The sequence below is a fragment of the Equus przewalskii genome, chromosome X, assembly GCF_037783145.1.
Source record: "Equus przewalskii isolate Varuska chromosome X, EquPr2, whole genome shotgun sequence".
In the NCBI taxonomy this organism is placed as follows: Eukaryota; Metazoa; Chordata; class Mammalia; order Perissodactyla; family Equidae; genus Equus; species Equus przewalskii.
Window position 1 is genome coordinate 17,148,109 of NC_091863.1, and position 22,490 is coordinate 17,170,598.

A 22,490-nucleotide genomic window follows, 5' to 3' on the forward strand; every position below is an offset into this window, starting at 1 on the left:
GTCAGCAAGCTGGCCTCGTAAATTTTTTCTTTAAATGGCATATAAGACTCAGATTTCTACTTGGAAAAGAAAATTATTTCTTGTTCTCTCTAAGAAGCAGGATTTTTTTCCAAAAGGCTGAATGTAGTCATGTGTTTGAATGTCTTAAAATTTCCTTCCTACAAAACCTCCCAAATTTGTCTTCACGTGACCGTGAAGATGACACAGCATGCGTTGCTTATGAACGACCAGATGAAAATTTTGCAAATGAGCACTTATGAAACATGAGGCAATGAGTGAGATAGAGCACTTGTGTCAAACAGAAGACAGATGACTCAAGCTAGGGCCAGCTCATCTCTAGTATGGAATAGCAGTCTTTGCCAGTATTTTCTAAAGAAATGCAGTATATTATTATGTTCAAGCACAGACATCCCCAGAAGAACAATAAGATGAAGTAGGATCCATGCATTAATGAGCAGAGGAAGATGATCGTGATTCATAGATCGGTTATTTATTTGTAAATACCTGCTGGCTGAGAATCAAATGGTTGTCATAATTAAATAATCCCCTCCATAATCTTGTTTTTCCTACAGATGATCCTAGCCAAATCATCTTTTGCAGATAATAGAAAGCTGAAAACTTCAGTTCAGCTCCTGTGAAGTCATTTGATAATTGGGAAGTTCAGATTATTGAAGACATAGTGAATTGTGTCATTTTCCTCATGCCATGCACATAGTATAAAGATGTACCAAAGTGAGCCTTGACATCAAGTTCTTTGAAACAAATGATGTCAGACTGGAAAAAAAACAAAACGAGAATGTGGTGGTTAAATGCTAAGGAGCAACCAGCTTTTGTGGTGGGCTTTTTATTCCTGGTGAAAACTCAGCCCCTGGAAGTCTCAGTGAGTCTGCTGTATAAACTGGGTGCACCCACTCCGAGCAGATTCCTATTTTTCTGATCATGCTGGCTCTTTTTCAAGTGACCACACAGGAAGCAACAAATGGCTCAATTTTACATATGTCATCATCAGTCCTGCCTGCACAGAGGGTGCTGTGTGAAGATTTGGGCCTGTATGGAATACTTTTAGAATGTGAAGTGAAATGATTTTACCCTAAAGGTTTTTTTGTTGTTCACGTTTTTCCTAATCTCAGTACACCATTTGAGCAGGGATAGGGGTGTGGGTGCGTGGAGTGTGAGGAAGGGGAAAGAAGTCGTCCAACTTAAAACGTTTAGCAATTTGGGGCTGGCCCCGTGGCCGAGTGGTTAAGTTCGCGCGCTCCGCTGCAGGCGGCCCAGTGTTTCGTTGGTTCGAATCCTGGGCGCGGACATGGCACTGCTCGTCAGACCACGCTGAGGCAGCGTCCCACATGCCACAACTAGAAGAACCCACAACGAAGAATACACAACTATGTACAGGGGGCTTTGGGGAGAAAAAGGAAAAAATAAAATCTTTAAAAAAAAAAAAAAGTTTAGCAATTTGTTGTTAGGAGACACTCACTTCAGATATAGAAATGAATTTCTTCCTGAAGGCATTGTGAAAAACGTGCACGTAGCTCTCAGAGATGTTCTCTTTCTAAACAGCTGAAGGAAGTAGAGGCCATGAGAATGGCTACCATGTGTAAAAGCTTGTGTTCTGGTAGTTCTGACAGTCAGCATGCTAGGTTTTCTTCTTGTGTGTTCCTTTCCACCCCCACTGCATGTCCTTGTCTTCCTTTTTGACTCTTACCTACTCCAAGCCTTCGATTTTTTCCCCCATGGCTTTACTGTAGCTCTTCTGTCAAAGTGATTAATATTAAAATAAGTTGAGTATGCTTGATAAAAACCACGTCTATTCATTACATTCGTTCTGAGTTGTATGCTCCTTAATTTGGGAGAAATACACTTGCTTCAAACAGATTGACATGCATAGCATTTTGACTATTATTAATCTGTGAACTCAAGACTATTTACTGAGCATTTACTTTTTTCCTGGCACCAATTGCTTTCAGTCACAAGTAGCAGAAACCCCAACTCAAATTGGCTTAAACAATAAAGAAAATTTGCTGGGTTCACATAACCAAAATGTCTAGTAGTAATGTGAACTTCAGGTAAGGGTTGATCCAGCAGCTGAACCATGTTATTAAGGATCACATTTCTTTCTTTCTCTCTACTCTGACATCTACTGTCTCGTTCTTCTAAGTTTGTTTGGTCATAAGATTGTTGCCAACAGCAACCAGAATTGACACTTCCTCATTCACACCCAGCAAGAGGCATTGTGTTAGACACAGGAAAATACAGAAGTGGAGAGGCTAATAAGGCTGGCCCTGTGGCCGAGTGGTTAAGTTCATGTGCTCTGCTTTGGCAGACCAGGGTTTCACCAGTTCAGATCCTGGGCGTGGACCTAGCTCAGCTCATCAAGCCATACTGTGATGGCATCCCACATAGCAGAACCAGAAGGACCTACAACTAGAAGATACAACTGTGTACTGGGGGTCTTTGGGTAGAAGAAGAAAGAAAACAAAAAGAAAAGAAGGTTGGAAACAGATGTTAGCTCAGCTGCCAATCTTTAAAAAAAAAAAGGCCCCCCCAAGACTACTCATGTGGAAATTAAAAATCTGCACATCTCAAAATGTTTCAATAGATGTTGTAATCCAGGCTCTGGAGCTGCACTGTTCAATCTGGTAGCCACTAGCCGCGTGTGGCTCTTGAGCACTTGAAATATGGCTAGCTGGAATTGAGATGTGCTGTAAGTGTAAGATACACACCAAATTTCAGAATTCATTCAAAAAATATGTAAAATATCTAATAGATGATTTATTTCATCAATTACATATTGAAATGATAATATTTTCAGACATTGGGTTAAATAAAATATATTATTAAACATAATTTCACCTGTTTTGTTTTACTTTATTAAATGTAGCTACAAGAAAACTAACAATTGCTTATGTGGCTCAGATAATATTTCTACAGACAGTGCTGCTCTGGAGCCCTGAAGAGGCCATTAGAAAGGTGAGCTATCTGGGAATACATTTAAGTTTATTTCAGTGATAGATTTCAGTGATAGAGAAGGGTCAAAGAACACTGGTATTAAAAATAGTTTTCTATTCCCATCTCCAGTCCCTCTCTATCCTGTTACCCTATTAGTGTCCTTTGTGGCACTTATAGCCATCTAAAATTATCTTGTTTGTGTACTTGCTTACTTGCCTCCCTGCCCCCAGCAGATGGTAAATTCCCTGAGAGCCAGAATCTTGTTCATTTTGGGCTTCACTGTGACTCAGCACCCGGCATAGTGCCTGGCACATAGCTGATGCTCAGTAAATAGTTGTTGAAGAAAGGAGAGAAAGATTGTGCCCACTGTGAGTGGCTGGATGCAGTGGTGGGGTGACTGGCTGGCTGAATGGGGAGGGGTGGCTTTCTCTTCTCTTTTCTCCCCCTCTTCCTATGCCTGGGGCTTTGCATGTTGTCCCAGAAGAGCCCTGAGATGCAACTAGAGCTTGCCCCTTAGGGGAGGGGAAGAGTAATTGTCAGTTCTCCATTTGTGTTGCAGGCCTCAGGAAGGCAGGACCAGGGAGTGGGCAGTGAGACAGGTTAGAGCCCTTCCCAGGGCTCCAAGACTCCCTGGCAGTATGATCTGTGTAAATTACGACAAGGAAGATAAGAACTCACAGGATGGTGTTCAAGTTTGGGCTCTGAAAAGAGATTGGGGGTCTGCCACCTACTGGCTATGTGACCGCAGGCAAACCACTTGCCTCTGAGCTTCAGTTTCTCATCTGGGGATACTGTTGGATGAATTTAATGAGATGTGTCGAAAGTCTTCCGCACAGGGTTCAATAAATGGCATCTGGTATTACTGTTAATTTCATGAGAATTAAACTAACATTTTAAAAACACTTGGCACGTAGTAGATGCTTAACAAATGTTAGTTTCCTAGCCAAATAAAAATTACAACTTTAACTGATAAGAAAATTTAACAGCATTATTAAAGTAAAATACTGTGATCTAGTTTTCCCCCAAAGTCCCAACATGCCTGTAAATAAGGTAGCTAATCCTGAAAGAGGTAAGCGTTGGGGTGAAAATGATAGATGAGGATATTCGTGTGTATTTCCAACATTTATTGCCAGATTTTGGTCATGACCCCAGACCCGGGAAGTTCTTGATAACCTAATTGGTTAGACAGCACATTCATTGGGGAACATGAGTTTTAAATCACTCTTGCAGGGAGAGAGAGAGGAGGAAAGGGGAATTGGTGAAAATAAGGGAAAAATGTCATCTTCGGCCGCTCTTGATCCTCTAGATGTCATTGCTTTGTTTGTTTATACGAATTTCCCTTCTCTCTTTTCTTTCCCTCGTCCCTAGGGGATCCTTAACTCGGGGCCACAGCCCCTCAAAAGGGCTGTGGATAGAATTCAGGGACTTGAATGGGAAAATAAGCACTTTTACTTTCACTAACCTCTGACAGAACTCTAGCATTTTCTTTAGTTATGAACGTAGGCAACAAACTCTGGTGTTATTAGCCATGACTTTATTACCAGTGGGAATCATCGTTATTTTTCTATCTTGATACAGATGTTGCAGGCATCTTGAAATATTATCTACGTACATCACCACATCAAAATCATGGTAGTGGCTAGACCCCACGCTAGATCTTATTATTTAATGAGTTAATGAAGTAACACACATGATGTCAAACAATAAAACAACTGTTTTGTTAACTGTGTTTCAGAATCACTGATTTCTGTTGTAAACGTATGTTTCTTAAGCACGTATAAACGTTATTTTGAGAATGATCTGTAGGTTTAAGAGCCTGCCCATGGGATGAATGGCACAGAAACGATTAAGAACCCCTGTCTCTGTAAAGATTGCTGGGACAGGCCTCAAGAAGGTGTAGTTTTATTTAACTCCAGCCTTTCGGAGCATCCTAATTCAGGTGTTTTGAGTAGAGTTGGCTATTACATGGCCGCATGGGTCCTCGCATACCCAAATCTTTGAATGTCCGCTGTCTAGAATCCCTGGGTAATGAGCACGTTACTGACAGTGAATATGTGTTTATAAGGATGTTAGATGAAACCCGAGATTTGTGTTTGGAGATTTGTGCCAATGCCAAGCCTTGAACTGATTAAGTGCAGGCTTTGTGGGATTACCTATGGCACGGAATAAATATATTTATAGATGAAATTACTGAGTGTTGCTACCTGCCTATTATGAAAGCAGAGAGTTAAAGGTCAATGCCCAACTAGAGATGATACAGCTTTTGTTGTGGTGTAGTTAGAAATATTTACAAACAGTGCAAATGATTGAAAATAGTAATATACAAAGTAGAGTCTTTATTCATAAATACATATTATGCGATGTATGAAGGAGCTCGCTTGCCATCTGATCTTGAAGACAGGGACTCTTGGTTGGACTTGGAAGGGTCAGGGTAGAGAGGGACTGTAAATATGGAGGTGCTGTGAATGAAGTTCTAAGGAGAAGACCGAATTAGTATAACCTGGCTTTGTTGGAAGGAAGGCATGAACGGGGCTGTTGGTGAGAGATGACAGGAGCGAGATGGGCGGATGAAGGATGTCAGAATCCATTTGTGAGATTTTTGACTCACAGCAGGGAATGCTGAGGTTTCTGAGAAGTGGAGCAACAGCCTGGAAATGCTGTGCATGGGAATATTGACTGAAAAAAGGAGTGCAAAAGCAGATGAGGGGGCATTTTTGTAGTGTAAATATTGCAACACGTTATGAAAAGTTGCCTGCAAGTTAGCTTGAATGTTGTAGGAAGAAAGAAACATTTTACTTTAGAAAATTGTCAACTAAATTTAGTTTCTTTTGACTAAATATAAGTTCTTTGGCATGACTAATGACGCAGGATATGTGCATCCTGAGAAAGACATATATACACCCACAGTGACACTCCTCAACCTGCCCACACCCAGGCCCTGTTTTGCAAGGTTGGTGTGTATAAGTGTAGTTTGCTTTGCAGTTGTTTGGAAGGGTCGCATATTTTTGAAAAGCCACTTCCTGAAAGACATGACTGTTTGGGCAGGGAAGAAAAATCCTAGCTGGCTTGCGTGGTAACGGTTTGGAAGCGTACCCACGTGAGCTTCAGTGGTAACGATTCCTGAAATTCCTCCAAGTCCCCACGTGTTCCTGCTGTTGCTTGCCAGAAGCCGGAATAATAATGGAGCTGAGAATATGGGATTTTTGCAGGAACTTCTAAGGGTCATCCAGATTTCACAGCAGAAGCAGATGACTCAGATTTTCTGGGCCTTGAAACCTTCGTCTTAGAGAAATGGGTCAGTCACTTGCCTTTACTGTACTCCTAATTGGTCAATGGCAAAACTCAGGCACTAGAAAAATTAAAAAGCTGGTTGTACACAAAAGTGCTTGGGTAAACTGAGTTGTTAATTTCACCCTTGCGTTTCCAAACTCCCTGATGAGATGGCTTCAGCTGCTCACTCACCTTCAATTTTGAGAACCTTTCGATTAGGACTTGAAGGTATGGATGGGTCCAGCATCTTTACAATGTTGCAAAATCCCCATTTCTATCCCAACTTACTCCGAATGGGAGTTATTTCTACTCATTACTGTGAAGTGAGCCTTTAACAGATTTCAGAAAAAATTCGTGTGAGTACATCACACAGAGAAGGGCCTAACAGGCCAGGCATTATAGAGGTGACCTTATTTAATAATACCCTTAGTTACCATTTGTTGAACTCTCTAAAACTGAACTCCCAACAAGCCTATAAGATTTATCCTCATTTTACAAATGGGGGAACAAAGGCACCGAGCAGTACAATAGCCAGTCCAAGATCACACAGTGAATAGGCGATGGAACTAGGATTAGGATTTAGATGGTTTGATCCTTAGTGCTTGGTAAAAGCCCTGAAAACTAGGAAGGTGGTGTTATCCCATTTTACAGTTGTGAAAGCTGAGGTTTAGAGAGGTTAAGTAACTCACCCATATTCACACAGCTAGTAATCTATAAATGTCTCCATTTATAGATTTATAAATTTATTTATAAATTACTCAAGGGTCATGTCCAAACTAAGCAAGTAGAGAACTGTAGCCAGTGTCCATTGGAGAGGGTTCTGTGAGTTTTCTGAAATGAGAACCATTCAAAATAACCACTCTGGCAGTATGCTTTGCTAGTTGACATTAAAGAATGCCAGGCAATGCCCTAAGTAATTTATTAATTTCTCTCAATTTATATTTCCCAACATTTTGGCCAAGTTCTGGAAGAAAGTGAGAAAAAAAGTGAGATTTCTTTTTTCCCCCTTGATCTACACGCTGTTCTGGATACATACCAGTGCAGGTAAATTAAGATGTAAAATTCTGTTATTTTAGTCGAGGTCAAAGGTGTTGGTGTCAGTCTGGAACTTAGGAGCTGTGGAGAAGAGGAAGTTGGGGTTTGAAAGCTGCAGGTCGTTGCCAGAATGAAACATGTCTAGTGGGGATGCATGGGAAGTGCTGGGTGAGGAAAGGAGGCAATTGTGGCTCTGGCTGAGGTCTAAAGGCTGCACAGCCCATGGTGTGGCAGGATGCCCGTGAAGCTGCTCTCACCAGAGGCCTCACGCCTGCCTTCCCACTTGGCCAAACTTGTATTTTTGCCCCTGAGACCTGGATGTGAAACCTAATATTCAGGAGTTAAAATGTCTCAACTCACTGGAGGTTCACTTGTCCTTAAAGTACTTTTGAAGTCATTTGGAATAATTTTCATATTTCTTTTATTTAAATCCAAACACAGCTTTAATATTCCAGACACATTTGTTATTTCCCAGAATGAAAAATACTGGGTCTTCTGTAGTGGTAACACTATAGTTATATGCAACTTTTTGGGTTATATTTATTTGACTTAAAATTAAGCAAGAGAACACAGAAACACCGCTGAGTCTTCCATAGCCTTAACTAAATTAGTGCCATATTTCATCAAATCAAAAATACTGTCAACTGTAAGATGCACTGTTGTTTCATGTATGCTAAGACTAAGCTGTTACACAATGCTTTCTTATCACTTGATATTTTTATGTTTGTTGAAAGAGTTCTTTTAGACTTAGACATTAATTTTTATCATATGTTACTCCTTGGCATTAATTAAAAAAGGAAATCGCAAGCAGAAGGAGTGGTTGTTCCTAAAACTTCTTTGCAGTCTTTTTGATTTCAAATCATCAGTGCTTTTGTTTTCTCACAAAACATTGTCCTCTTTCCATCAACAACAGCAGTGATTCAGCATTTCTCTAAAAAAGTGCTCCCGTTGTCTCAGGGATTTTCCTCCAAGATTGCCTTTTTGGATATGCAGGAAGTTTTCATTTCGTTGCCAAATCGTAGTGAAATCTCTCTGAAGACATTGTAAGTGACAGTTTACTAGCCATGCAACCAACTCATTTGAAGAGCCGACTGTAAGAACTGCTAGATCAAGTTCACGCATGGGCAGGCAAAGGCAACTACATCGTGACTGTGCCTGGCTGACAGTTTTAAGATGGATTCCAATTTCAGAGATGTTAACATGTGAAAAAAATGGGCTTCTTAGAATTGATGAAATATGATATATAAATTGTATTTCCAATAATGCAGGCTCCCCCACTGCTTGTCACAATCTGCCTTGTTTCTGTGCTTTCAACAATTTCAGCGGCATTTGCGGGCTGTTCCCTCCTCAGCAGACCTAGGCTTGCAACACTTCCCCGATTCCTTCTTTCACTCCAATTTGCAGCTACAAAACTTTAATGCCATTCTTCCCAACCTTTAATGTGTACACGAAGCATCTGGGAATGTTGTTAAAATGCAGATTCTGATTCAGTAGGTCTGAGAAGGGACCTGAGAGTCTATGTTTCTGGCAAGTTTTCAGGTGGTGCCCACACTGCTCTTCTGGGGACCACACAATGAGTAGCCAGGCTTTACTGCATCTAAGGACACGGTATGTCACTGAAGAAATTCAGCACCTGACCAGGATGCATGGGCAGCTTAGTTTTTCCTCCATTCATGTTGTCGCTTTGATGAAAACCTATATATTGCAAGTGTCATTGTACTAGGTAAATACAAAGATTTCTTAGAATAAAAAGAAAACAAGAAGGGAGAATTATTTCTTCCCCTTAATTTGTTTTCTGAAAGATGTGTTCATTTTGTTTTCCCTTGCCTTCCTCCTCAAAAAAACTTGGGCAGCTTGAATTTATTAGGAAATCTGCATGTAATTGCAGATTAATAACCTACCCATTAATACCACATTAGTTCATTGTGATTAATAGCGTCTATGTGAATGCTTAATGAATTAGTAATGACGGACTATTTGCTTGAAAGTGTCAAGAGAACATTCCATGTAAAAAGGCACTACCCATAACAGGAAAATTAATTATTTGCTGGTTGGATAATAGCTTGTCACAAACAAGATATGTTTGTTTGGAAAGCCTCATTGGTGTTGATATTTGCGCAGTGAGAGATACTTTTTAAAACATGCATAAACCTTTTAATTTAAAAAATGAGAATAGAATTTTATTTTCATCAACAGTTAAGATAGGTGTTGGAACTGATACTTATGAGAGAGGAAAACACTCGCAAATATGTGTTAGTATACTTACAAGTTTGCCTGTGTCACTAGCCAGAGATGTCCTATAGTGGCCGTTTAGATTAAGCTCTAAATTCGACTGCTTCTGCTACCTGCTGTCTATTCTGAATTCATACCTTCACTTCCCCAAGCATTTCTTGTTACTAATTTTATTCCTTTAGTAAATCATTTGTTATTTCTATGGTTCCTCACTCTTAATTCTGTGATGTCGGCCATCATTGTTTATTTCTGTCTTTGCCCTACATCTGAGGAAGCGAAGGTCAAGGAAATTATGTGACTTGCCCAAACCAATCCAGCCGTATAATTTGTCCCCCACAGATTATGGGTCTAACGTTTCAGATGTCTCCAATTTTAACCCAGGCAGAAAGAGCTGCATGAGCAGAGGCCCTTTCCAGCTGGTGCCTTTGAGGAAACCCAAGAAGCCCAGTGCGATTGGAGCTCAGAGTTGGAATGGAAAAGGGAAAAAAGACAAAACAGAAGAGAAAGGAGGGGCCAGAGCGTGCAGACCTTGTAGGCCGTATAAAGATTTTAGCCTCTGTCCTTGGGCAATGGGAAGCCATTTGTAACTGTCATGTCAAGGGGCATGATGAGTGATGCATTTTGCCAGAGCACACTGGCTGTGTGTGGAGAATGGCTCAGAGGAGGGTGTTGATGTATGGAGACCAGTTCAGAAGGCCACATCATGCTGATCTGTCTTCTAGCTTGGGATGCAGAGGAAGATAGAGTTTGTCTTGCTTGTTACAGAAAACCTCAAGCATTATTGGGTATCCTTTTCTCTCTTTTTCTCCTCAGGTTCGATGAAGGGTCATTGTCTCTTCTCTGTAGCTCCTGGTTTCTTTGAACTTGGGAAGGTACTTTACCAAGGACCCCTAATCACCCTGCAGTATCCAGTAGGGAAGCTGCAGCAGCAGCCAATGGGTACGGGAGTCGGCTCTCGTCCCACCGTCCTTTTGCCCCTTTGTGTCTCTGCTTGTGCCAAAGGTGCTACTGCTTCCCCTGTTTGGGAGGAGAGCGTTCGGGTTAGAGAAGGAAAGTGAGCCCAGCTCCTAACCCCTCACTGTCAGAAACCCAATTTTAGAGGGACAGCCTCCATGGGACCACACACTGTGTTTTGAACAGCCAGGAATAGAACCTCTGCTGCTCTCACCTCCTCATGGAAGGTGGGAGTGAAAACAGGGGTTAGTTGGGAAGTGGCTTTTTAAACCTATGTTTACAGTGTTTTGATGTCGCTGTCGTAGATGAGGGGAGGAATCGTGAAGTCTGGAGCTCAGATTTTTTAGGATTTCGGGGATGCAGTATTTATCCCACTCTTCCTCCCTGTAGGCTGTGGTATAAACTGGAGTTGAAAATAGCTGCCTTGTGTTGTTTTTCACTTTGGAAGTCTTCCGGCATAGCGCTGGTTTGTTTTTCTCTTGAACCAGTGAATGGACCCTCACCTCAAACCCTTATTGCATTTCACCTTGAAGAAAGAAACTTCTTAAAGCTGGATTTTGCAGAACTGAGGAACTAACTTAGATGGACATGGGCAAATGCAAGGAGAGTGTTTCCAGAACAAAACAGAGTAGTGCTCTCCTTGAAGAATGTTGACATTGAATTAAAATGGAGCTGCAGAGTGAGGAAATCAGCAAAGAAAGGACAGAAGCTCCTTATTTGACTTTGGGTAGGGTGGGGAAGGTGGGGGGGTGGAATGTGGGCTGATGATGTGTCCTGGGATCACAGACATCAAGAAGGACTGGTGATAATTGTCGGCTATATCTCAGTAAAGTTGGGGGAAAAGAAGGAGGGCAGGTGAATGCTGTTGGTTTAAAGTAGTGGTTCTCCAAGTGTGTTCCTTCAACCCACAGCATTAGCATTACCTGGGAATTTGTTAGAAATGCAAATTCCTGGGCCCCACCCAAGTCCTTCTGAATCAGACACTCTGGCAGAAGGACCTAACACTTTTTAACAAGCCCTTCCTATGATACTGATACACGCTCAAGTTTGTTTAGACATGCCCTACTTTGGACTAGGGCATGATGTGAAGTCAAAACTTAGGGACCAGTTAACTTTGTTCTGCTCTAACCTCACCAGGCCTCCCACCTCTGGCTAGGTGTCTCAGGAGTGTGTGTCCCTGGTCACACATAGGGTGACAAGGCAAAGGGGGTAGATGGCTCAGCACAGAGTCATTCCACCACTGCAAAAACAAGTCTCAGTGTAACCAGGGAAGGCCTTTCTTCCAGTTATGATTGAGAGATCTGTCAAGAAAGTCCACGAGGGCATTGCTGCCTCTAGCTTAGCCTCTTGGGGGCCTTGTTCTCACACAGGAAAGCAGCTTGCGGAATTTTACCTGGGGGTCAAATGAGCAAGAGTCAGAGACCTGGGTCCAAATCCAAGCTCAATTCTTATAGCTGAGTTTCCTTGGACAAATTCTTAGAGTTTTCTCCCCTGTAGAATGAGGTTAATGATACATGCCTCTTAGTGTTGGTGGGGGATTAATTGAGGTAGTGTATAGTACACCTGACACAGGGCAGGTGCTTAATAAATGAATGCTGTCACCATCGTGTCCTTGGATGTCTCAGGACTGCTCAGGAAAGACCACTGCAGGGGGTATATAACTGTACATGGCCTTTTCCTTGTAATGTCAAGATAGTAGAAATGGGAGGCAGGAGAAAAATGTAATTAGAGTTTTTACTGTAGGAAAAAACCCTGAAGATGGATTTTAATGACTTTAAGTTCAGCATAGGCCTTATATTGAATTATCTGCTAAGATACAAATTATCTAAATAGGAAAGCTACTTTTTATGAGTTAAAATATCATATTGGCAGATTCATTGTAATGCTATGCTATCAAAGAGTAATGTTAAAATTTAATTCAAATTATTTTGAAGTGTAACCCTGATAAGTGTAATCCTTATAAATTCACTTATAAGTGAACATAACGTAAGAGTTACCTTCTATTAGACTTTTGTAGTGTCTGGCAGTTTTACAAAATGGATTTCATTATGGACAAAGAGGTCTTTTGTGTTAAAAGGGGGTATTTTTATGTTATTTGGTAACCCATGATTTAGGTTGATGAGTTAGAGGTTTTTAATGCCCCTAAAATAATCTCTGCCCTTTTTTCTTAAGCTGATGCCAACCAACAATTATCATTTATAAGATGGTCATAAAATATGAACAGAGAAAAGAATTCTGACAGTTTCTCTCCCTGTATTTAGGTGGGAGTTTTCCAGAAGAATGAGAAATGTTGGCTCTTATTGTCTTTTCAGTATGTCAAACAGCCTCAGTTAATCCCATGCTTGACCGGCTGTGCGGCTGAGGCACTGCAGAGTTGAATGTCGCACAATTTGTGTGAAAACGTGAGGGTTATGGGATCCACAGACCATGACTTAGTTCAGTTGAATTTTATTTTTTAATGAGAATAACAACGGGCTTTGCAAGCTGATTTAGAGTCTTCAGTTCTAACTGCATAAGAGTTTAATACCCATGGAGTGGGAGTTAGAAAAATGAAATTTCTCAGTATGGTAAATAAACTGAGGAGCCTGGAAACCAAATTGAAGTCTGTAGCCTGGAAAATCAACAAGGACTAAAAATAGTAAGATTAGAGACGACGTTCAGCCATGGACCATCGAAGGTGATTTTTAAGTACCATCGAAGGAGAAACCAGGCCATGATATGATAGGTTTGAAAAATATACAACTAGAGAACATTTTGTTCATTACATAGGTGTGGAAGGGCATACCTTTCCTTAAAATGTAGATTTGGTTTTCCAAAGTTTTGATATTTCGTGCTTTTTCTCTCATTAGAATTAAGAGGACACGCCCCTTAATTTCTAAGGGAGAAATGTTGGCATAATGTACGTGAAACTGAGATTCACCTTGATGGCATTTGATGTGGCGCCTTTAGAATGCGGTTGCCGTTTCCATGAAGCACATCAGGCAGACAGCTCCGGCATTCCTCCTTGCTCTCTTAGCAAGTAGCTAGAGGAGTCCCTTTAGAACAGGCACATAGAAGGATTGCAGGGTGTAGGGAGAAAGAACACAAAGGACTATTTTTTAAAAAATGAATTAAAAAAAAAATTTGTAGTTGTGAAAAACACATAACAAAATTTCCATCTTAACTATTTCTAAGTATACAGTCAGTAGTGTTAAGTATATTCACATTGTTGTGCAACCAATCTCTATGACTTTTTCATCTTGCAAAACTGAAACTCTATACCCATTAAAGGAATGTGTTTTGAAAGAATTCCTGTGCTCTCGAGTGAGCCATCTCCTTCAAATGACGTCAGCTTAACACCAAGGTTCTTGGTAGGTATTTGCTCACAGGCCTAAAATTTTGTGCATTTGCAGTTTTGAAAACAGTATTAGTTGGGAAGATCCTGAATATTGCAGGAACTTCAGTTGGCTGGCCTGAACTGCATGTGACTGTTGTGAGCTCTTGACTTACCAGCGGACTGCCGAGTCCTCAGGAGTCTTGTCCTTCTTCCTTCGGAATTCCCTCTTCCTGTTCCAGAGCTCTCAGTAAAGGCCCTGTCTGAGCAGAAGTGAATTGAGTGAGTAGAATCGAGAGTTCTGTCTAGCTTCTGAGCTTAAAGGAAGTCGAATGCCAACTTAGTATTTCTCCCCCAGTATAGAAGAGCAGAGAAGTGGAAGTGGATGATTAAGCTGAGACCATTGGTAAAATAAAACTTAGGTATCTTAAAAACCAGTGTTCATGAAAACAAATGAAGTCTTGGATTTAATTATATAGGAACTGGAATGTGAGAAATGGAGGTTATGAATGTTAGCATAATCAGGGCATTGCTGATTATAAAAAGATATTATAAAAGAAGTCAGTCCAACTGCTTACAGTTCCTTTTTAGTTAGATGAAAAAAACTCTCGCAGACTTTCTTTGTCAGAAATTCTACTCAACCAATGTGCACTGTGCACCAGCCACGCCAGGCGCTAGGCCCTGGGTGTTCAGAGATGAATGTGGTCAGCCCCTGCCCCAAAGAGTACTCGATCTAATGGAGAGTAGCCATCGTTAATGCCAATTTTATGCACTAAAAGTATTTTTTGGTCATAACATTTGAGGCCCAATGACCAAAAATACCTTCCTTATTAAAATTCTCATGTGATTCATTCCTATGAGGCCAGGCTTGTGTTACAAAGGCATAGCTGTCCACACCACAGGCAAAAATAAATTCTACATGGACTGTAGATCTAAATGTGAAACAATAAAGATTCCAGAGGAAAACGTAAGAGTCTGTCTTCATGACTTCAGGGCAGGCAAAGGTGTGCTGAATAGGATACGAAATATGCTAACCATAGACTGAAAAAAGTGGGCAAATTGGGCTACATTAGAATAAAGAATTTTGGTTTATTGCATATCATTAAGAAAATGGAGTCTATGGAATGGGAGAAGATTTTGCAATACAAATATTCAACAAAAGACTTGTGTGTAGAATATATAGAGAACTTCTGCAAATCAGTGAGAAAAAGGTAGATTACCCCATAGAAATATTGGAAACACACTTGAGTAAGTGCTTCACAGAAGAGGATGTTGGTTGTCTTGATTGGAGGTAGTCACTGGAAAGGAGCACTAGGGGCTTCTGGGGTTCTGGTCATAATGTTGGTTTTGTGGGTGTGTTTACATTGTGAAAATCCTTCAAATTATGAATGGTGTACTTTTCTGCATGTGTGTAATAATTTCATTGAAAAAGTTTACATAAAAAAGGAAAATGCCTTCTTGTCCAGGATGAGGAATATGAGCAAAATATTTTCAGAAGTTAACACTGACTGCAAAATATCTCTCATCATGGAGCATTGCCTCTGCTATGGAAGCAGAGGAAATGTTGAGAGCATGGGGCTTTGCAGGGTGACTAGGGCAGGTCCAATTTATGAAATAGACCTACACGCAGAGTGGCAATGTCTTGGGTTAGCATAAGGCGTTTGGCTACCAATATCCTGAGAAAGGATGAGGAAAAAACATTTATGGAGGAAGCACTAGAAACAAGCTTGAGGGGGGCTGGCCCGGTGGCACAGTGGTTAAGTTTGCACGTTCCACTTCGGTGGCCCGGGGTTCACCAGTTCGGATCTCGGCTATGGACATGGCACCACTTGGCAAGCCATACTATGGTAGGTGTCCCACATATAAAATAGAGGAAGATGGGCACGGATGTTAGCTCAGGGCCAGTCTTCCTCAGCAAAAAGAGGAGGATTGGCGGCAGATGTTAGCTCAGGGCTAATCTTCCTCAAAAAAAAAAAAAAAAACAAGCTTGATTACCTTACAATTTTGTGTATGGCTGACTCAGCCTGTAATCCTGTTTAAGCACCATTGGTGGATCATTTATCATGTCTCGGGGCATTGAGGTAGGGACTTTCTGTGCATTAAAACGTTTGACCCTCACCACAACCCTGTGAGGTAGGCGCTATTATTATCCAGATTTACAGATGAAGAAACTAAGGCATAGAGAGAACTTCAAGTTTCAGCTAGAAAGTAGCAGCAAGCTGCAATTGGAACCCACATCTTTGTGAATGAAAGCCCACCCCCTTGATGTGTCTATTGTGTTGCCTTTTTGTTTTGGTAAAACCAATTTTATTTGAGCATAATAAGAAGAAAAGATACTTGTATAATGTATATGATGTTCAAATTTGATGATTAGAAGCACTTAGAAACCAATTTTAAAGTCTGAGGTTTGTTGCACTACAGGTTTTTATGAACTGGAGTTTTCCCTTTCTGTTGTAAGATGGGTGGGAATACCTGGATTGGGGTGGGGGGATTGAGCAATCTTCCAAGAGACAGCACAAATTCTGATGGGAATGCCGTTGTATGGGTGACCCATGAGCCCTTCTCAGTGCTTGAGGGACATTTTAATAACCTGAGTAATTGCCTTTGATAGGCAGGCTTTGTTTTCTGCTCATTAATGACTCTCCAGTCTAGATTTTATTCCTGTAACCACTAATTCAAATACAGAGGTACATAAAATGGATGCTGCCAACTGATTGCCACATCGCTGTCTGCATATCAATGCTCTCCTGCCTGCTTGAGTATGGAGAGGAGGAGAGGAGAAGGGAAAGGGAATGACAAGGAACTGGTCATAGCTGAATTTGTTTTAAAAGCCAAATTCTGGTACAGAAACCGGGATTCTAACATACACAAATTATTGATATTTGTGCATGGTTAGGGTTTTGGGATTGCCTTTCTTAGCATGTCCTCTTTTTCCCTTCTCATGGTATACAGAGTGCCTTGGGTGTACACTCAGGTACATATTTAGTACTTCAGTTGTTTGGCTTGTTTTTCATCTACCGGACCTTCATGTTTGCAGCCTGTGGAGTGTTTATAGCATTGGAATAACATCACATTGCTAAATGAAATTTGGATTATTTATTTCCAAATGTGTCTCCCAGACAGTCTAATGACTGTGGAAGCAATATGGTGGGAAGGCACATGATCTGATTTGAATAGAAATATATGTGGGTATGGTTTTAGAGTGTTCTGTTTATTAAACAAAAACAATCTCTCTTCATTATCCTTGGGGCTAGGTATCCTGCTTTTATTGTGATGATAATACACGAGAAAGAAACACCAAACAAGTTAAAATAATTGAAAATGCCCACATCCAACTCAGCTTAATTTATTTTACTTGAATCTCTCCAGTTATATGGACTTGTTTGATGTACAGGTGCTTATAAAAAACTAGACAGGAGCTCTGGGTTGCATTTTTTTAAAATGTAGAACTTCTAGTTTAGAAGTAGATTCCTCTTCAGGGACTATGTAATTATTTATTCTTTTAAAGATTTTATTTTTTTTCCTTTTTCTCCCCAAAGCCCCCTAGTACATAGTTGTATATTCTTCGTTGTGGGTCCTTCTAGTTGTGGCATGTAGGACGCTGCCTCAGCGTGGTTTGATGAGCAGTGCCATGTCTGCGCCCAGGATTCGAACCAACGAAACACTGGGCCGCCTGCAGCGGAGTGCGTGAACTTAACCACTCGGCCACTGGGCCAGCCCCTAATTATTTATTATTTTAATTGGCACTCTACATCGTGTCTTGAAGCTATTGAGAGTACTGTAGGAGCATCTGTTGTACTGTCACTTGGAGGCTGCTAGGTTGTTTCAGAAATAAATGTGAAATGCCTCAACGGCAGCAGTTTGACATAACCTGTTGTAGGCAGTGCCATGGTGCTACATAGGGGTTCTTCATCTTGGCTTCTTGTTGGTAAATTGAAACTCTCAAGTACATCCAGGATGTTCTCTTTTGGGGAGAACTTGAGTCTTGGCCTGTCTCATTTACTGAAATAGTGACAACTGTTGTTTTCCACCTTCAGACAACAGCATCAGTGATTTTATAAATCAAAAATCATTTTCCAGGTGGGCTTATGTCTATGCTGGCAGCCATTTTATACATGTGGCCTCATTTAAATGGCCAGGACTTCGCATGTGTAAATGGGCAAGTTTTCAGGCAATTTGGATAGGCTTTCCAATCTTGCCTCCCCATTTCCTGTCTAAACAACTTCTTCCATGTCCACAGCATGTTTATGCAACATTGAATAAAACTTCTAATGGGAAATTTCTTCCAGGTGACCTCCCTGAGAGGCTGGGCTGTGAAGAAATCTTAAGAAACCCGACCCTGATGAAATTGCCTCTGTTGAGAATATTACTTGGTGCAGAAACAAGGAACAGAATCCAGTTATTTTTGGTTCTTGAATAAATGAATTCTGTTTCTTTTTGTGTAGGTGTCAGAAAACATTAACCCCTGCAGAAGGTCTGGTCTCAGTTGGAAATTGAACTTTTGATTTCTGTGAATTAGGAGAACCTTGGAGAAGAGAATGTTAATTTTTTTTATTTGAACCTCAAGAAACTTGGTTCTTGCTGTCTGCGGTTCTGCTGTCTGCATATCTTTTATAGATGTGTCTTTTCCAGGGTTGTCTGTCTTTACTCTTTATTTTCTGGAGGCCAGAGCTGTGATTATCAAATGACCTCCAACTCAGCACCATGAGTGGGTGGATACTAATGACTCCTTTCTTAATGTTCCTAGCACTTTTGGAGAAATCAATCAGCAGAAGGCGAGATACTGAAGCCATACAGAAAGCCAAAATCCTTTATTCATCTTGCATGAATGAGAGTGAGTAATAAAATATTTACCTCTGTTATTCTTTAGAGTTCTCATAATGTTTAAAGATATTGTTTAAGGGAAAAAGAGAACTACTAAGAATTAATGTTTAAAGGTGTTGTTCAAGGAAAGGAACAATTTTCCAAGACTGGATTTTGATTAGCCCTGTCTTAATGTTCTGTTGCTGGCTTGATGGAGAAAATTAGAAAATAATCTTATTTCTATGACTTGGATTCTTTGGGTATCAGTTACTCCATGAGAAACTTGGGTAGGGTCAGAAGGGCAAATCCCACTGTATGTGGTGCAGAAACCAAAATCCAGAGGCCAGGTCTGGTCTGAGAAGGAACCTGGGAGGGAGGGCACTTGGGAATGTTGCTGTGTCCCATAGAACCTACTGGGACCTAGAGAATTCCAGATTTCTGGGTGGGCTAAGCTCCTTCTGCTTCTCTGTCAGCCTAACAGATATCTTTGTTGGGTGCCTTTGGCCTGTCTCAGCGTCTTGGGTCTGATTGGAATTAAAGAGACACTTGCCATTTTACCTGATCTGTTTTCTCAGGGCAATTGCAGGAAGAAGCCAGTGCCTTTGGGAAGCGTGTTAACTTGTGTAGGGTTTGGGGCATTGTTTGGTGAGCTAGAAGAGGGCAGTAAAGGACGGTGAAAGAGTCTGAAGCATTAATTCACTTTTATTGCGGAGTGATTGGTTTTATTGAGCAGTTTCCTTTAGTTAGGATTGTTCCTTAGTCTCCCAGAATATTACCAGTCTAATGTTGCTCATTGGCTGGAGTTGATGTTGGTGAGCCCATCTTTTATTGTGGGGAATATCTATCAGATTCCCTAGTCAGCTCTCCTGGCAAGAACTTCAGGTTTAGACAGTCACATTGAAGTGTGAGTCATAGGTCATTCTGTCTCTGTGGTTATGCTCAATCCACTCCACCTTTCCCTAACAGCTGAATGTTAAGTTGGGGCCTTGTGGGAATTTTCTCTTGAGAACATACACTTGCATTCTAGTTTGGTGATCTGGTTTACAATTCTAACTCTCCCTTCATATTTGCTCCCTTTCAGAAGCGATTGAAAAAGCAGATGCTAAGCCGTTGCTACACATCCTGCGGCATTCACCTTTTCGCTGGCCTGTGCTCGAATCTAATATTGGTCCTGAAGGGGTTTGGTCAGAGAGAAAGTTCAGCCTTCTGCAGACACTTGCAACCTTTCGTGGTCAATACAGCAATTCTGTGTTCATCCGTTTGTATGTGTCCCCTGATGACAAGGCATCCAATGAACACATCTTGAAGGTATAGTGAGGAATTGTTCATCCTGTTTGTTCAGTCCAAGGTTAGCCTGTTGGCTGAAGTGAAAGAGACGCATACTACCTAAATAAAATAATAAGTTAAAATTCTCTTAAATATTAGAATCTGGAATACTACCCCCTCCTAGATTTGCAGAATGTAAATCCATTAACAAACCAGTTTTGTCAGCCTTTCAGGAAGCTGGCGAGTGAATTTCAAGTGATCTGTGATCTGGCCCTCACGTATCTAGTCAGAGCATGTGTGGCACCCCTAAATTCCAGTGGGAGAGAGTTGCAAAGACTTTCTGAGCTCTGCTCTTCTCACCTCATTTCCCTGACAAAGGAGACAAAACATGTCATTATTTCTTGTTCACTAATATCTTGCATACATGCCTAAAATTTCATTGTCAGGTTCAGTCTGAATCTCTCTTCCTTCCTTTCAAAAGATAAAGCAAAACCTGTTCTGTTCTAAGTACTTGGTTGCATTTTCTGTTGGGAGAATAAGCATCTCTTCATAAAGGAATAGGCCGTGCAGACATACCCTGAGGTAGATTATTACATTGGTAAAATCAAGAGACTGTCAGAGAACTACCAATAGTGAAAGATTCATCAATGAAACAGCTTGGCAAGAATTCAAATAACATTTCTCAAATTGTTTTGTGTTTTGATCCTGCTGGGTTTTTTTTGCTTCCACAGTTACTCTAATAATGAAAGTTTTATTGAACCACTGATTTTTTACCCCAATTCTGTCCTTTGTTGGACCAGAAAATATTAATTATATATTGATATTCAAATCGTAGAAGTATAGAATCTTTAGAGTGTATTACCCTCTCCTGATATTAGTCAACTTTTTCAAATCTACACCCTGGAGTTTATTTTTTGATTACACCAAAGGACTAGCACATTTTTTTCTGTAAAGGACCAGATAGTAAATATTTTAAGCTGTGTGGGCCATATGGTCTCTGTCTCAATTACTCAACTCTGCTGTTGTACCTGGGAAAGTAGCTGTAGCTAGTATGTATACAACTGGGTGTGACTGTGTGGCAGGCTGGCCCACAGGCTGTAGTTTGCCCATTTCTAGTTTAGGCAATTGGAAGTCTCAATAAAAAAATCTTCAGTCCCTGAAAGAATTCCCATCTACTAAAGAGGAAATTCTTAGTTCCAGAGACAGCTGTATTTCCATGTTTTTGAGTGATGGAATAACAACATGGCACTGAGGTGTATTCTGATGCTGTCAGGATAAGACATGCTATGCAAGGCACAATGATGGTGATGGTCAGATTGACCTTTGTCTCGTGTTAGTAGATTACTCACTTTAAAAAACTAACAAGGTAGAGTGATGTCAGCATCATGGTGGAGTGAGCTCTTCCCTTAGTCTCTCCCTCATAAGATACAATGAAAAGGACATTCATAAACCAATAGAAGACATTCACACAACACAGTAGGTGTCTGAGAGATCCATGCAACCATACATCTGAAGGTAGAGGTGCTCGACCCCTCAGGAGGCAGTGGGAGGCTGTAAGGGGATATCCTCTCCCTCCCCTAGTGGCAGCACCCTAGGGCATGAAACTGTGTGCATTGGCCAGCGTGCAACTCTGAGAGGAGAGGAAGGAAGGGGCAGCCCTCCGTGGGAATGCCTTCACCCTTGGAGGTGCCTCCCAGCCAATGGAAATGCTCCACACTGAGGAAGCTAAGGAATCACAGGGGTGTCTTCACTGAGCCGAGCATCCTAGGAGGGCAGACAATGAAAGCAGAGCAGGAGCACCCAGGATTGTGCACCCCTTCCCCCCAGCCTGGCACACCAGCTCAGCCAGTTGGCCAGAGCAGGGGACCCCTGGCAGAATGCCTGTGCACCTATCTATGTGTGTAAAGCAGTAGTGTGGCCAGTGGGCAAGCACAGATGGGCCCTGTCAGCACAGCTTCCAAAGTATAGGCACAGCTGCCAGGTATTGTGGCAGGTTCAGAATACACAGCTCCTGCCTCCCCCCCACCCCCAAGTGGCAGCAGGTGGAATCTGTGACCAGACACTACCAGTATGTGACAGCACAAATCCGCCCCCATCAAATAGAATGAAGAGGTATATTAACACTCCAGACCAGAGAGAAAATGACAAGTAACCAGAAATAAATCCTAAAGGCGCAGAAATTTACCATCCAAATGACAGAGAATTCAAAATAGCTATCATAAAAAGACTCAGTCAGTTACAAGAAAACTCAGAAAGACAGTTCAATGAAATCAGGAGTAAAATTAATGAACAGAGGGAATTCTTCACAAAAGAGATTAAAACTATAAAGAAAGGGGCTGGACTGGTGGCACAGCTGTTAAGTTTGCACGTTCCGCTTCTTGGCGGCCTTGGGTTCACCAGTTCAGAGACTGGGTGCGGACATGGCACTGCTTGGCAAAAGCCATGCTGTGGTAGGTGTCCCACGTATAGAGTAGAGGAAGATGGGCATGGATGTTAGCTCAGGGCCAGTCTTCCTCAGCAAAAAAGAGGAGGATTGGCAGTAGTTAGCTCAGGGCTAATCTTCTTCTTCTTCTTCTTCTTAAAAAAAAAAAAAAACTATAAAGAAAAACCAACCAGAAGTGTTGGAGATGAAAAACACAATGAATGAGATAAAGAAAAATCTGGATTC

General features: G+C 41.2%; 1 protein-coding gene across 3 annotated transcripts in view; it reads left to right on the forward strand.

The window, feature by feature from the left end:
* PHEX (phosphate regulating endopeptidase X-linked) overlaps nt 1-22,490 on the forward strand; it is a 195,154-nt gene that overhangs the window by 17,904 nt on the left and 154,760 nt on the right. For all 3 annotated transcript variants that reach the window (XM_070603463.1, XM_070603465.1, XM_070603464.1), the window contains exons 4-5: nt 18,501-18,587; nt 19,638-19,864. In XM_070603463.1, coding sequence (XP_070459564.1) covers nt 18,501-18,587; nt 19,638-19,864 — 314 coding nt within the window. The remainder of the gene's footprint in view (nt 1-18,500; nt 18,588-19,637; nt 19,865-22,490) is intronic.